This window comes from Mytilus galloprovincialis, chromosome 1 (assembly GCF_965363235.1).
Source record: "Mytilus galloprovincialis chromosome 1, xbMytGall1.hap1.1, whole genome shotgun sequence".
Taxonomy (NCBI): domain Eukaryota; kingdom Metazoa; phylum Mollusca; class Bivalvia; order Mytilida; family Mytilidae; genus Mytilus; species Mytilus galloprovincialis.
Window position 1 is genome coordinate 10691322 of NC_134838.1, and position 15845 is coordinate 10707166.

Here is a 15845-nt window from a genome sequence, read left to right on the forward strand (position 1 = left end):
ATATTATCATTTAGACCGAGAGGGTAAACTGTCTGTAATTTTTTAATCCAATTTAATTCAATTATTTTCCGTGATCGTACAAACTTTGAATGCGATTCACCAGGCTGCTTATTTACTACTTCTAAAGGTTGAACTGCTAAATATTTAAAAGGATGGTTGTGCTTCTTAAGGTGTTGGTAAATGATACTTTTGAATTTATTGGGTCTTTTAAAACGATACAAATGTTCTTGAGTGCGTTTAGATAAATATCGTCCAGTTTCTCCTACGTACTGAATACCACACCCCGGTTTGTTTCATGTGAGTAAATAAATAATACTGTTTGTTTTTCAAGTTATATCAGTTTCAAAATTTAAAGAAAATGTGCGACCATTAAACGTGGACCTTACCGTATTGTTGGTGGAAAGACGGGGACATGTAAGTCATTTTTTGGCATGACACTTATCGATAGAAGGGTAACCACGTTTTTTATTGTTAAAAATGTTAGCGATGGTAGTATTTTTAGATAACCGATTTTGAAGATTGAGACGTGTGGATACCCTTTGAACAAGTTTAGTATTTAGTAATTTTCCATTTCTAAGCTTAATAATTGTTTTGTTAGTGAATTATATAATAAAGGAGCAAAGATTGGCGTCCAGAATATGAACCAGCATACAATAATTGAAGTATATAAAATGGATAAATTTGTTCGGCTAAAAATGTCAAACGCTATCAGTATTAAATAGTAGAATGGGGCTGAATATTGAAATACTACTTTTTGATAAATATTCCTAAAGTAATGAATTAGAGCAGTTCTCGCTCGGACACACACTCCATAATCTAGTATATTATAAGAGCATAAACCTGAAGCACGGGGAGGCACTCTACTGCCTCCACACGGCACTAAAGACAAACTCTGTAAAAAATAAAATTGAGAATGGAAATGGGGAATGTGTCAAAGAGACAACAACCCGCCCAAATAAAAAACAACAGCAGAGGGTCACCAACAGGTCTTCAATGTAGCGAGAAATACCCGCACCCGGAGGCGTCCTTCAGCTGGCCCCTAAACAAATATATACTAGTCCAGTGATAATGAACACCATACTAATTTCCAAATTGTACACAAGAAACTAAAATTAAAATAATACAAGACTGACAAAGGCCAGAGGCTCCTGACTTGGGACAGGCGCAAAAATGCGGCGGGGTTAAACATGTTTGTGAGATCTCAACCCTCCCCCCTATACCTCTAACCAATGTAGTAAAGTAAACGCATAACAATACGCACATTAAAATTCAGTTCAAGAGAAATCCGAGTCTGATGTCAGAAGATGTAACCAAAGAAAATAAACAAAATGACAATAATACATAAATAACAACAGACTACTAGCAGTTAACTGACATGCCAGCTCCAGACTTCAACTAAACTGACTGAAAGATTATGATTTCATCATATGAACATCAGGCACAATCCTTCCCGTTAGGGGTTTAGTATCATACCATCATAACATATATGAGAAGAACATAACCCGTGTCATGCCAACAACTGTTTTTAGAATAAATGTGTTTAGTTCCGATGCAAAGACCTTATCAGTGACTCAATATTAACACCAAAATATGCAATCTTTAATGACTTGACAACAGTATCGTAATTATATCCCTTCTTAATAAGTCTATTCAAAGGTTTTGTAATTTTCTGAGGTGAATACTGACACCTTTGTGCTTTATAAAGAATATTACCATAAAAAATTGGATGTGAAATACCTGAACGTATTAGAAGTCTGCATGTTGAGCTATATTTACGAATGATGTCTTTATACCGATGATAAAATTTAGTAAATGTTTTGACTAGTTTGTGATATCGAAAACCCTGGTGTAATAATTTTTCAGTAATACATAAATTTCTCTCGTTAAAATCTAAAACATTGTTACATACACGAGCGAATCGTACAAGTTGAGATATATAAACACCGTAAGATGGTGACAAGGGAACGTCACCATCTAAAAACGGATAATTAACGATAGGAAATGAAAAATCATCCCTTTTATCATAAATTTTAGTATTCAGCTTTCCATTAGTGATATAGATATCAAGATCGAGAAAAGGGCAGTGGTCATTGTTAGTATTAGCTTTATTTAAAGTAAGTTCAACAGGATAAATTTCATTAATATACATACTGAAGTCGTCATTATTGAGAGCCAAAATATCATCCAAATATCTAAAAGTATTATTAAATTTGTTTATCAGATGTTGTTTCGATGGGTCTTTGCTTATTTTTGTCATAAATTGTAACTCATAACAATACAAAAACAGGTCCGCAATAAGTGGTGCACAGTTAGTCCCCATTGGAATTCCGATAATCTGACGATATACGGAATCCCCAAAGCGAACAAAAATGTTATCTAGTAAAAATTCAAGGGCATATATAGTATCAAAGCATGTCCAATTAACATAGTTTTTTTGTTTATTGCTACTAAAAAATGACCTAAAAGAGTTTGAACATATATATACACATTCTGATTTTTTGAATGCCCATTTAATTAAGTGCGTGAATTTTTTCTTAATGAGAATGTGAGGCAATGTGGTATACAGGGTAGAAAAATCAAAACTTTGAACAAATTCAAAATCACCAATATAAGCATGCAATTTATCAAGTACTTCCAACGAGTTCTTGACACTCCAAAAGTAATTTATTCCACTATTTTCGAAGGCCTTATTTGAACAATTTATTATCAGGTTTTTAATTGTACCAAGTGTGCTGGTAAGAAGAATAGACAATTTAGTAGTTGAACAATGGCTTGAAGACGAAATAAATCTATATTTGTAAGGGGTTTTGTGTAGCTTCGGAAGCCAATACATAGTTGGGACTTTCATTGTATTTGGCTCTGCTTGTAAAGCGGTGCCTAAAAGTTTATGTTTGTTACAGATTTCGTTTTCTGAAAATGGAGTCAGTTGGAATGTTGGTGAATTGGTGATTTCCTTTTTCAGAACCTCAATGTAAAATTTACGTCAAACAATAATAATATTATTAGCAGCTTTATCTGGCGGGACAAAAACAAATTCCTTGGCTAGTTCTTTTAGTTTATGTTTGATACGAGAAATAGGTTTATTGTTGTTATTGTTTATAGTAAAATGTTCTTTAAAATGTTGAATACGTATATCAACTATCTTCATTACTGAATTAAAAAAAGAGTCCAAAGATTTTTTGTCAGCTTTTTCCCGTTTTATCCATTTCATACAGTAAGTATGGAGTGAGTCGTGAATGATATTACGACACTCATTCCAATTAATAATTGACGGGGGACGATATTTAGGTCCTTTACTGAGGAATGATTTTAACTCTCGGTCTTGAACGATGTTAAGATCTCCTGTTATAACATGGGAAATGGGTCCATAAATATATTCGGAATTACTGCAATTACATGAAGTAGGTGTATTTTCACTGATATTAACATCTTTACACAATTGACTATAATTAAACACAAATTTCCGGGTAGATTTCTTGTAAATATAACAAATAAGAGGTAGCTCAGTATTGTCAAAATATCCAGGAATTTGTTTTTTAACAGAATGGTCGTTAAATATACCGGCAATATTTACAAAATCAAAGCCTTTATTGACATACTTAATTTTAATAAAATGTTTTTTATGATCTTCAGGGCGATCAATTTTGGGAAATAATTTAGAATAACAATATGCCATAATAATTTGAACAATTTCATACTTAGGACTGCTATATGAAATTGTGTTGCAGTCCTCCAAAATTTTATTTAACTTATTAACCGGTAACGAACAGAGTTTTGTTAACAGATAATGTCTGCCGTTGTTTTTTGAAATAGAAATTAGGTCCGAAATATTGGTATGATTGGCCCGAAATTTTCTTTGATTGCGATTTGTTCTACGACCGTGAGAACGTTTTTTACGAACAGTTTTAGAAACTATATCCAAAATGTTAACGGAATTGGTTCTAGATATTCATGTATTTAGTTTTGATGTTATATTTGTAATTTTCATCGGATTTTGTCAAATGTCTTGACGTCTTTTCAGTTATATTCATGTTTTATGGTAAACACAATTAATCACCGCCTTCATTTATTAGATTTGATTTGGTTCAACGTAATTTGTACAATGTATTACGTTTGCAGTTTGATTAAGAATTAACCGGACATAGAATATAGTTAATTGTCTAATTGCTACCTCAGTTTGATGTTAATAAGTATTGCAATTTTCATTGTTATTAAATGTTATATCAGTATTAAGTACAAATATAATCTTAAATCAATCCTAATTCTATCTTATTTTTGATAGATAGCTTTATTCATTCAAATGTGACGTCATTTTTTGTGTGCTGCTTTACAAATTCAAATGTGACGTCCTTTTTTTCAATTTCAAATGTGACGTCACTTTGCGTTGCGGCCTTGCCTAATTCGGGTGTGTCTATTTTGTGTGTTGGATTTTGTCGGTTTATGTAATGTATCCGGTTGTTTTCTGTAATTAGTTAATACTTCAGTTTTATCATGTATATCTTTTCTATAGTCATTTTATAAAATTTCCTGTTTGCAAAAGTATAAATTATTCTACATAATAGGGATGTTCTGGTCCTAAACAGAAAACCCTCGCCGTTTGTGAACTGTTGGTCCTCGATGCTGTTCAGCTTTGTGGTTGTTTTGGCTTTCAAACTTTTTTATCTGGGTGTCTTTAAATTTTAAACCTTGTGCCTTTTGTTAGCTATTATTCGTGTGTTTCTTTGTCAAATATGGTTTTTTTTTTCTATCGATTTATGAGTTTTGAACATCGGTATACTACTGTTGCCTATATTAATAATTTTTACATTACTCGATAGATCTGGATACAATATATTTTTAAGCTTCATTCTTTTTTTCATGACTTTTGGCGTAATTTGGTGCCTATACATAAATGACATTCAATAAAATAATGGTATCAATTTTTCTGCACCAGATGCGCATTTCTACAATTAATGTCGATGTTTGGGTCTAAACTATTTGAAAATAGAATGTTCATTAAAAAAATAAGTGTTATAAATCAAAAAAGAACATGTTTCCATGAAATATTTTTAGAAAAATCCGATGATACCTATACTAAGAATTTAGATTGCTACACATAAAGTTAATAGATCCAGGTAATAAAGAAATGCAATATTATTTATTTTATGATCTGTAGATCACTTATGTCACGAAAATAAAGACTATGATTAGCACGATTAATTTTAACTAACTTTACATTAGAGAGCGTAGAATTCCCTGTCATTAAATAGGAATACATGGATTTGAAGATACATTTTGAACATCAGAAAAATATCGACAGCTAAATTCGCAAAAATTTCTATTTTTGACTGATTTAACTAATGGTTGTTTAATATGTAAGGTTTTACAAACCTAATACCACATTCACAATATCGTCACATTTAAATTAAAAACGTAACATTAAAGTTATACAGATCTCAATTTGGTATTTTTGAAATGTGTAACTTTCAACTTATTATCCATACATATATAAACTGGTCATGTTCAATTTATCCCCATACAAAATGGTCAATATAAACCTAACACCATTTTTCTGTTAAGGCAAATGTTTTTTTTTTAAAGTCAGCTTTGATGTATTATTATCTTTGTTGAATATAATTAACAAATAATGTATGTTTTTCAGATGCCAGGTAGTGTTTTTGATGCTGCAAGAAGTTTTTATACAGGTATGTTTTCATTTTATGAATAAAAGAGAGGCAACTGAAACCTACGGAACATTCAAAGTAATATCTCGAAAATAAACTTCGAGTGATCCCAAAATCGTCGAGTTGCTCATGCAACATGTGTCCGTGTAACCAGGTGATAAGTCTAATACGATAGGTCACATTCAGGGGAAGAAGACTGGTCTGCGATTTCCCCAAATACAGTAAATAGTTATCAAAAGTACCAGGATAAATTGTGAAACAAGTATTCCAAAACGGTCAGGTCAACACATGGAAATTCTTTTTTTCTATCAGCCACTTAACATGGAAATCATGATATGAAATACAAGCTCTGGCAATATCGCAGCAACTGGGAGATACATAATCCATAGACAGGACCTGCTTGAATGTTGCTACATATAATTTTAATTGAAGATAGGTGTTATAAATTAAAACGACAACAACTATTGGGATAAAAAACATGGATTTCTGCATATGTCGTCATAGTGAACAATTGGTAGATATTCTAAATTTCTAGTTCACATTATGTCTTTCGACAAAATACCCATGTATGATCTATTACCAGTAATTGATTTTATTGCTGACTTTTTTTTTGTGTTGGCAAGTGTTAGATAATTTTCTATTCTTGTGTTTTTGACGATTAAGATATTTGCTACCTTCGTGATTTTCGTTAATTCAAAAGATATTTTGAACCGCTGCATCCATATGTGTTCGCTGCTGTCATTTTAATGGCTTGAAACGAAATGCACGAAATTCTTTGTTTTCTTTAACATTTTCATGAGAATAACAATAAAAAAAAAATAACATACAGACAAGGAAAAAATACTACACGCTATATGTGACATGCATCCCAAAATAAATGACGAAGGCATGAAGAACAATCAATAAACTATTTTGTTTAGATGAATTTTTAATATCTTCTGAAAATGCATCTTTCAGGATTGATTTGTTACGGAAGTCCAGATTTGTATGATTATGCCGAGACTAGTTCGATTATTTGGAATACAATTCAAGTTGAGGCGAAACAAAGTGAAAAGGTAATTAGAAGACAAATTCATGTAAGTAGTCTGTGTGTCATAATAATTATTTCAAACTGTATCACACCAAAATCCGGTGATCAGGAAGGGTAAAAAATGTCTGCTCCATGTGTAGTACCCTTTATGTTGCATATATAAGTACAAATACTTGTTTAAATCCTATTTGGTAATAACACGATAGCAAAATAGAGAAAATGAATGTGTTGATTATAATTGGAACATATCCGTGATTATCGTTGACGCAGATATTCCATAATAGTCAATCAACTCAAAATGGCGTCAATAAACATATGAAGGAATAACTTCAGCTTCATCACTGAACTCCGGAAACCAAACAATCGGCAACTAAAATGATAAATAGTTATCAAAGGTACCAGGATTATAATTTAGTACGCCAACGCGCGTTTCGTCTACATAAGACTCATCAGTGACGCTCATATCAAAATATTTTTAAAGCCAAAGTTAGTTATTTTAAACCCGAATTTTTTTTCAGTTAAGATTACATCAACTTGTTTGTATCATCAATTTGCTTATACTTACATTGTGGTTCAGTATTTATTTTGATTTTGATTCGTATTGTCCTGTTTCAAATCTAAGATTATCTTCTGAAGTAGCTGATATTTTGGGAGATTTAAAATAATTGTACTTGTCATCATAACATTAATAAAAATCAAAGTTTAACAACATTATTCAAACGGTTGAAAATTTTCAATAAAATTGAGAATGGAAATGGGGAATGTGTCAAAGAGACAACAACCCGACCAAATAAAAAACAACAGCAGAGGGTCACCAACAGGTCTTCAATGTAGCGAGAAATTCCCGCACCCGGAGGCGTCCTTCAGCTGGCCCCTAAACAAATATATACTAGTCCAGTGATAATGAACGCCATACTAATTTCCAAATTGTACACAAGAAACTAAAATTAAAATAATACAAGACTAACAAAGGCCAGAGGCTCCTGACGGGACAGGCACAAAAATGCGGCGGGGTTAAACATGTTTGTGAGATCTCAACCCTCCCCCTATACCTCTAACCAATGTCGAAAAGTAAACGCATAAAAATACGTACATTAAAATTCAGTTCAAGAGAAGTCCGAGTCTGATGTCAAAAGATGTAACCAAAGAAAATAAACAAAATGACAATAATACATAAATAACAACAGACTACTAGCTAATTAACTGACATGCCAGCTCCAGACTTCAATTAAACTGACTGAAAGATTATGATTTCATCATATGAACATCAGGCACAATCCTTCCCGTTAGGGGTTTAGTATCATACCATCATAACATATATGAGAAGAACATAATGTTTAGAATTACTTGTTATGAAGAAAACACAAACATTCTTCTGGACCTTCCGAACCTGTTTGATTTTTAAAAAAAAGTAATATTTTGCTACTTTAAAATTTTAAATTCTGCAGAGTGATATTCTATTATTACAAAACACATTTTCACTTCAAATACTGGGTAATATGCTTACAAAACACACTTTTACTACAAATACAGGGTAATTTGCGGAAATACATTAATTAATGAAACATTCAATTGTTCAATATGTATACACATACAGTTCATACGAATCTATGTGCAAAGACTTTTGAGTGGAGAATCTCCGTTTTGAATTTTCCTTTGAGTTCGGCATTCTTGTTCTTTTACTCTTTGCAAGTTAGGGATTGATTTTCAAAATACTATTGCATGAATTATAGTTTTAAATATACAGTTTGAATTATTTCATTATCTGACATCGATATACTTTGTATTTGGCGGACAAATTAATGTATGATCTTTATTCTTAATCTAAATATAGATATATAACATTATTACAATAGTATAGGATTTTTTATGAAATTTACAAAACGATGTCAAAATGAAAAAAAGAAGCATCAGATTAAAAGTGATTATAGACACACTTTTGAAATAGAAGATTTAATAATTTTACGGGATATCATTTTGATTGCTTGTTCTCTATAATTCAATCAAGTCAGTAATATTTTTGTATTCAAAAGCTGGAATACCAGGTGATGAAAGATTTGGTTCATATATGTGATGACCTTTATGAAAGTCATCCAAGGATAATATTATTCATGGCTTTTGAACTTGCAACCAAGTGTATGCTACTGATGTCAGAGTTACCAGAACACACCAAGATGAATATATATACATTGTTATATAGATGTTGGTTAATTTGTGCAAGGTGTCATTATATATTGGTAAGTATAACATTATGCATTGTCTGTGCAATTGAAAGCGGATATGACTTGCAGTTAAACAAGGAAGACACACACAGAAACATACTGGTTTCAACAATAGACAGTTGTTTTATAATTATTTCACGTTTTTAGCTCACCTGGCCCGAAGGGCCAAGTGAGCTTTTCTCATCACTTGGCGTCCGGTGTCCGTCGTCGTCCGGCGTCCGTCGTCGTTAACTTTTACAAAAATCTTCTCCTCTGAAACTGCTGTCCCAAATTTAACCAAACATGGCCAAAATCATTATTAGGGTATCTAGTTTAAAAATTGTGTCCGGTGACCCGCCCAACCAACCAAGACGGCCGCCATGACTAAAAATAGAACATAGGGGTAAAATGCAGTTTTTGGCTTATAACTCAAAACCAAAGCATTTAGTAAAATTAGTAAAATTGTTTATCAGGTCAAGATCTATCTGCCCTGAAATTTTCAAATGATTCGGACATTCCGTTGTTGGGTTGCTGCACCTAAATTGGTAATTTTCAGGAAATTTTACTGTTTTTGGTTATTATCTTGAATATTATTATAGGTAGAGATAAACTGTAAACAGCAATAATGTTCAACAAAGTAAGATTTACAAATAAGTCAACATGACCGAAATGGTTATTGCCGTTTATAGTCAATTTTTAACCATTTTTCATAAATCTTAGTTATCTTTTACAAAAATCTTCTCCTCTGAAACTACTGGGCCAAATTATTCCAAATCATTATTGGGGTAGCTAGTTAAAAAAAATGTGTGGCGTGACCCTGCCAACCAACCAAGATGGCCGCCATGGCTAAAAATAGAACATAGGGGTAAAATGTAGATTTAAGCTTATAACTCTAAAATCAAAGCAGTTAGAGCAAATCTGACTTGGGGTAAAATAATCTATTAGGTCAAGATCTATCTGCCCTGAAATTTTCAGTCGAATCGGAAAACCCGTTGTTGGGTTGATGCTCCTGAATTGGTAATTTTAAGGAATTTTGTAGTTTTTTCTTATTATCTTGAGTATTATTATAGATAGAGATAAAGTGTAAACAGCAATAATGTCCAGCAAACTACTCTACAAATAAGTCAACATGACCAAAATGGTCAGTTGACCTATTAAGGAGTTATTGCCCTTTATACTCAATTTTTAACAATTTTCGTAAATTTTTGTAAATTTTTAGAATATATTTTCCACTGTAATTACTGGGCCAAGTTATTTATAGATAGAGATAATTGTAGCAAGAAGAATGTCCAGTAAGGTAAGATCTCCAAACACATCATGATCACCAAAACACAATTTTGTCATGAATTTATCTGTGTCCATTGCTTAATATGCACATAGACGAAGCTGAGCGACACAGTCTCTCTAGAGCCTCTAGTTAGAAATAGCTCTGAGAACAAATATTGAATAAATTAAGCATATACTTAAAAAAAGAACATAAAGACGACGTTTTTAAAAATTACCGGAACACTTTAAACATTTAAAAGGCAAACAAAATCAAAACAAGTTTATTCGACGAATGGAAATATTTTTCGAATGTCATAATGGGGCATTAGCAAAACTATTCATTTTTCAAATTCCGTTGATGTATCTTTGTCCTGTTATGAATGCCAATACAATATTTAATTTTTGAAAATTACCCTTTAAAAATGTGAAAATGAGGCCACCAAATGTCAAGACCAATTACTAGTACAATAGTGTGTTCAACTGCAAAGCAATCATACTTTTATATCAAAATAATACACTCTTGCCTATTACACCTACATTCTTATTGACTCCTTGACCATTAAACCAAATATCCTGATTTGTAGTATCACCAGCCCAGCAGTCAACACTTCGGTGTTGACATGAATATCAATAATGTGGTCATTTTTATAAATTTCCTGTTTACAAAACTTTATAATTTTCGAAAAACTAAGGATTTTCTTATCCCAGGCATTGATAACCTTAGCCGTATTTGGCACGATTTTTTGGGAATTTTGGATCCGCAATGCTCTTCAACTTTGTACTTGTTTGGCTTCATAAATATTTTTCTTTATATGAGCGTCACTGATGAGTCTTTTGTAGACGAAACGCGCGTCTGGTGTACTTAATTATAATCCTGGTACCTTTGATAACTATTGTAAGCTGGCACACTTGCTACCAGTGGTATACGTTACAATCATACTGTGTTTAATTTAAAAGATGTGTTTTAATTGCCAATGAGACAACAGCACTGCCTCCAACAATAAATAAAACCCATAGTGTCTTTTCCGCTGAGACAAAAACGCCACAATGAAAAATATGAAATAACTCACTTTAGAAAACTAACGGTCTAATGTACGAGATAAAGATATGACAGACATGAACCAACCACAACCTTTGAACTGCTGACTACTGACATGGGATAACCATATAAAGAATTTGGCGGATTAAAAATGTTTTTTTTCATTCCACTCCCCTTTAACCTTGTACAGTGTTGTAACAGTATAACATAATAACCAACCATAAAAATCAGTTGAAAAAGGGCTTAACACATTAAATCGATACAAAGGAGAAAAAGGAAAACGCGGACCGGACGGAGCATGGTAGCTATACGTTCCTCACAACAAAAACGACACAAATTACAGATCAGAGAGCGATTGAATCTACCAACAGCTAGTTCAAATAAATATAGGACAATATGGTATGAGTGCCAATGAGACAACTCTCCATCCAAATTATAATTTATAGAAATAAACTATCATAGGTCAAGGTAAGGTCTTCAATACGGAACCTTGTCAGCAAGCTATAAAGTGCCGGAAAAAATTACTAGTGTAAAGCCATTCAAACGGGAAAACATACAGTCTAATCTATTTAAAAAACGAGAAACACTTATGAAAATAATAATTGATAAAGAAAATTATATCTCAACGTCTATACTATAAATCGGTAAACATCCAACTAATTCTGTAGGTCACATTCATGAAAGGGAAGGGGACTGTAGTTACAATGTAAGGAACATATCCGATATCATTTGTGAAACGGTTATTTCATAACTGTCAACCAACTCGTGATGGCGTCCGTAAAATTTACGAAAGGATGATTTCAACTTCACCATTTGAAACTCTTGGTTTAATAGCTTCCTTGTGAGCAGCGAACCGCTATCAAGAAAATCATGATAGGAAATGCAAGCACGGGAATATCGTATCAATTGAGAGATATAAATTTGTTTGTCGGCATACTTATTTATTCTAACATTCATATTTTTTTTATTCTACAGAAGGAATATAACAAAGCTGTTGAAGCTATTAATCTTTGTGAGTAACTTATTATTTCTACGTACATGTTTCTAAATGGATATGATAAATTTTTTACGTGCAGCATAATTAAAATGATCAAGCAATGTTAAAGGTAAATGAATGACTGACAACTTTTAAATGTTGTTCTTTGTGAATAATTATCGGGATGCAATTTAATACTACGTATAAGAAAATATGCAACGTTAACCTATGTTTTGAAGAAAAAAAAACAGATAGTTATTTGATGTGAACTGACTCGTACAAGATTTAAAATTTTGTATCTTTTGAGGTTTTTATAAAATGTTGAATTGTCTAACACACATCTAGATGTGGCAAGATTTCTAGATTTTAGAAAAATTTAATCTAACCTACAACGGTTTTCTAGAGGTAAACTTAAGGTCTTACATTTTTTGCAATTATAAATGTATAACAAAATAAGAATACCTTACTATCTCAATACATACAAATATATCTCATTCAAACATCGAACCAGGATAACCATAATTTGTATAACTGTATTCTATTCAGATGCCTTGTTAATCAATAATTGTGAAATGGAATTGACCTTATTTTCTTTTCTTTTTTTGTAATTATTTTCTTTTTGATGATGAAACATGTGAAATTACATACTACAGTATTCGATACACATTATAAAAAATAAAGTAATACTTGATAGATCAATTAAGCCATACGGATATAATAAATATAGATATAAATATTACAAATGATTTTGTTAATTAATTTAATAAATTAAATAAAAGCTGCTTCTAACAAATGCCATTTCTGATCCATTTTTACTTTTTTTGCAGGGGTTAAGAAACATACAGAGTATTTTTCTATATTAATCCAATATTTTAAATATTCTATTCCACCATATTTTGTGGGGGATATGTTCTTATATCTACATTTGTATATATAGTATTTGAGTAACAACAAAATATTATTAACTGTTTTACTGTTAACAAAATCCTCAGACACACCTAAAATGACTTATTTTGCACTGAAAGGCAGGAGAATGCCATAATTTTTAATCCAATCTATAAAGGATAGCCAGATGTTTTGTGATACATTACATTCCCAAAAAATGTGAAAAATATTTTCTCTAATTTCTGAACAAAAAGTACAAAGTTCAGTTTCTATTAATTTACATTTCAATAAAAATGAATTACATGGTAGAATCCTATGAACAATCTTAAATTGAAAGTTTTGCATAAAAGAGTTTCTGGTTATAATGAAGGGCATGGAATAAATAGCATTACAATCCTCAATCTGCATATTTAAATCTCTTTCCCATTTTTCACGGGAAGCTTAAAATATCACTTTATTATCTTCCAAAAATAATGTATAATGTACAAGATTTTGGTTCCTTTTTAACTTTATCTATTAATTTATTTTCAATGATTTCCAGTTTTGAACTACTTTCTATTATACTTTTCCATCTCTTTGGAATTGCACTTAAAATACCATAAAATTCTACAAAATTAGTATTGATATCATACTTTTTTTAAATTCATCATATGAGAATAATGTATTATTATCTGACATCAGATCATTAATGAAGAATATACTATTTCAATATATTTGAACCTCAAAATCATCTTGCCATCCATTTTGATGTTCGGATTCAGCCATATGGACTGGGTCAGAATTTCAGTATTGTTTTCAGCTTTAAGATTATTTTTTAACTTGGAACATTTACCATGATTTCATGTCAAAATGGATTAAATTTTTCTGCTGAATAAAGTAAACTTTCTAAACTTAAGAGTAAAAGTGTCCCCCCTCCCCAATTTTTTGTATATAACTAAGTAGCAAGACTTTCCAAAGAGAGTAATTTAGGGGATCAATAATTTATACAGCCAAGACATGTTTACACTATAGCAAAAAGAATAAATATTAGTCATCTTAAGACCACCATCACAGTGTTCGGACATTATCACTGCCCTTTTCACTTTATCTGGTTTACCTTTACATAAAAAGTTAAAAAGAAAATATGGAAGTGCTAAAGTTTTAATTTACAATTTTTAATTTAACTACAACCCTTCCAATATATGTTAGTCCTCTATAAGCCCAAGTATTGAGTAATGACTTGATACTGTTTATCTTGGCTGTACAATTACATAGAGTTTGATCCATTTTAGCAAGCTCAAACCATATACCTAATAGTTAAAACCTCCCAGAATGGTTCCAAACAATATTTTTTTTCTGGCAAAAGTTTTTCCATACTTCCCTTTTTTAACCCAATCCATACGGCTTCGGTTTTATCAACATTACACCTAACTCCAGCACATTCTGAAAATTTATCAAACAAGTATAAACACTGATTTAGGGATTTTTGGTCACCATCCAGGACTAAGGAAGAATCATCAGCGTATTGACTCATCGGAAATTCAGAGTCATTAATTGTTACACCCTGAACATCAGGGTCATTTTTAATAGCTGCACTTAGTATTTCTAGCACTAAAATAAATAGGTAAGGAGACAGAGGATCCCATTGACGGAACTCCCTTTTTAATGAAAACAATTCTGAAATATAACCGTTATTTAACACTGCACTAGAGACATCACAGTAGCATGCCTTAATCCAAGTTATATATGTATGGTCAAAGCCATAAAACTGCAAAGCGTCATATATAAAATTCCATTCGACTGTGTCGAAAGCTTTTTCAAAATCGACTAAAAGTAAAAGTCCAGGAATGTCGTCTTCTTTAATCTTTTCCATTTAGAGTTCTTCGAATGTTTAAGAGTAGACAGACATTCCTGTAATGATAAAGGTCCTTCACAGGATTCTATCTCTTCCTCGATAGGTTTTGTAATAAAAGGATTGTCTTGCTGAAAAAAAAGTGTCCTCCTGTGAGTTTCAAGTAACAATTGGTTAGAACTAGTATACATTTTTTTGATAAAACTGTTTTTGTTCATTTCTAATAATACATGGATCTGTTATCTCAGATTTGTCCTCCAGAATAAGTTTGGGAATAATTTATTGACTGTGTAATGGTTTTTTTTCAAAATTACAAAAATAGTTACTTCCCATTTCCCCCTCTACTTGCCATCTTGCCTTTGCTCTTGTAATTATCCCTTTAAAAAAAATTCTCTTATTACTTTTAATTCTAGTTCAAACCCTTCCCTTTCTTGGTGTACTGATGGCAAGTTATTCTCTATGAGTTTTTTTTTATCTAATGATGATATCTTGTATAATAATTCTTTTTCTTTATTATTTTGTTCCTTCTTCTGAAATGTCGAAAATGAGATTGCAGATCCACGAAATTTCATCTTAATCATATCCCATCAAAGCTGGTAGCTTATATTAAACTGTTTGTTCTCTGTCTCGATATCGATAGATGGATCAGACTCATATTCTTCAATGACAGTTCTGATATCCCCTTTAACTTTTCCAATAAACTCAGTTTCCTTCAAAAGACTGTTATTAAATCTACCCTCCCCTTCTAATCTGGCTTGGAAATTTTAAATTAATAAGTACCGGAGAATGATCCGATCTTTAACTAATTCCTATATTTAAAGAACTTACAAATGCTTATATATCAGAGGTAATCATGAAGTAGTCCAGACGACTTTGTTTGCGATTTGGAGCCCGCCATGAGTACCTCTTTTCAAAAGGGTGTTGCCATATATCTAATAAAATCAAGGTCATGCA

At 31.7% G+C, this 15845-nt stretch overlaps 1 protein-coding gene across 1 annotated transcript in view; it reads left to right on the forward strand.

Moving 5' to 3' along the window:
- The window catches only part of LOC143061825 (3'-5' exoribonuclease HELZ2-like), a 31636-nt gene that overhangs the window by 8101 nt on the left and 7690 nt on the right, over positions 1-15845 (forward strand). The window contains exons 4-7 of the mRNA XM_076233779.1: positions 5642-5684; positions 6621-6718; positions 8727-8930; positions 12175-12211. Of these exons, the coding sequence (XP_076089894.1) occupies positions 5642-5684; positions 6621-6718; positions 8727-8930; positions 12175-12211 (382 nt within the window). The remainder of the gene's footprint in view (positions 1-5641; positions 5685-6620; positions 6719-8726; positions 8931-12174; positions 12212-15845) is intronic.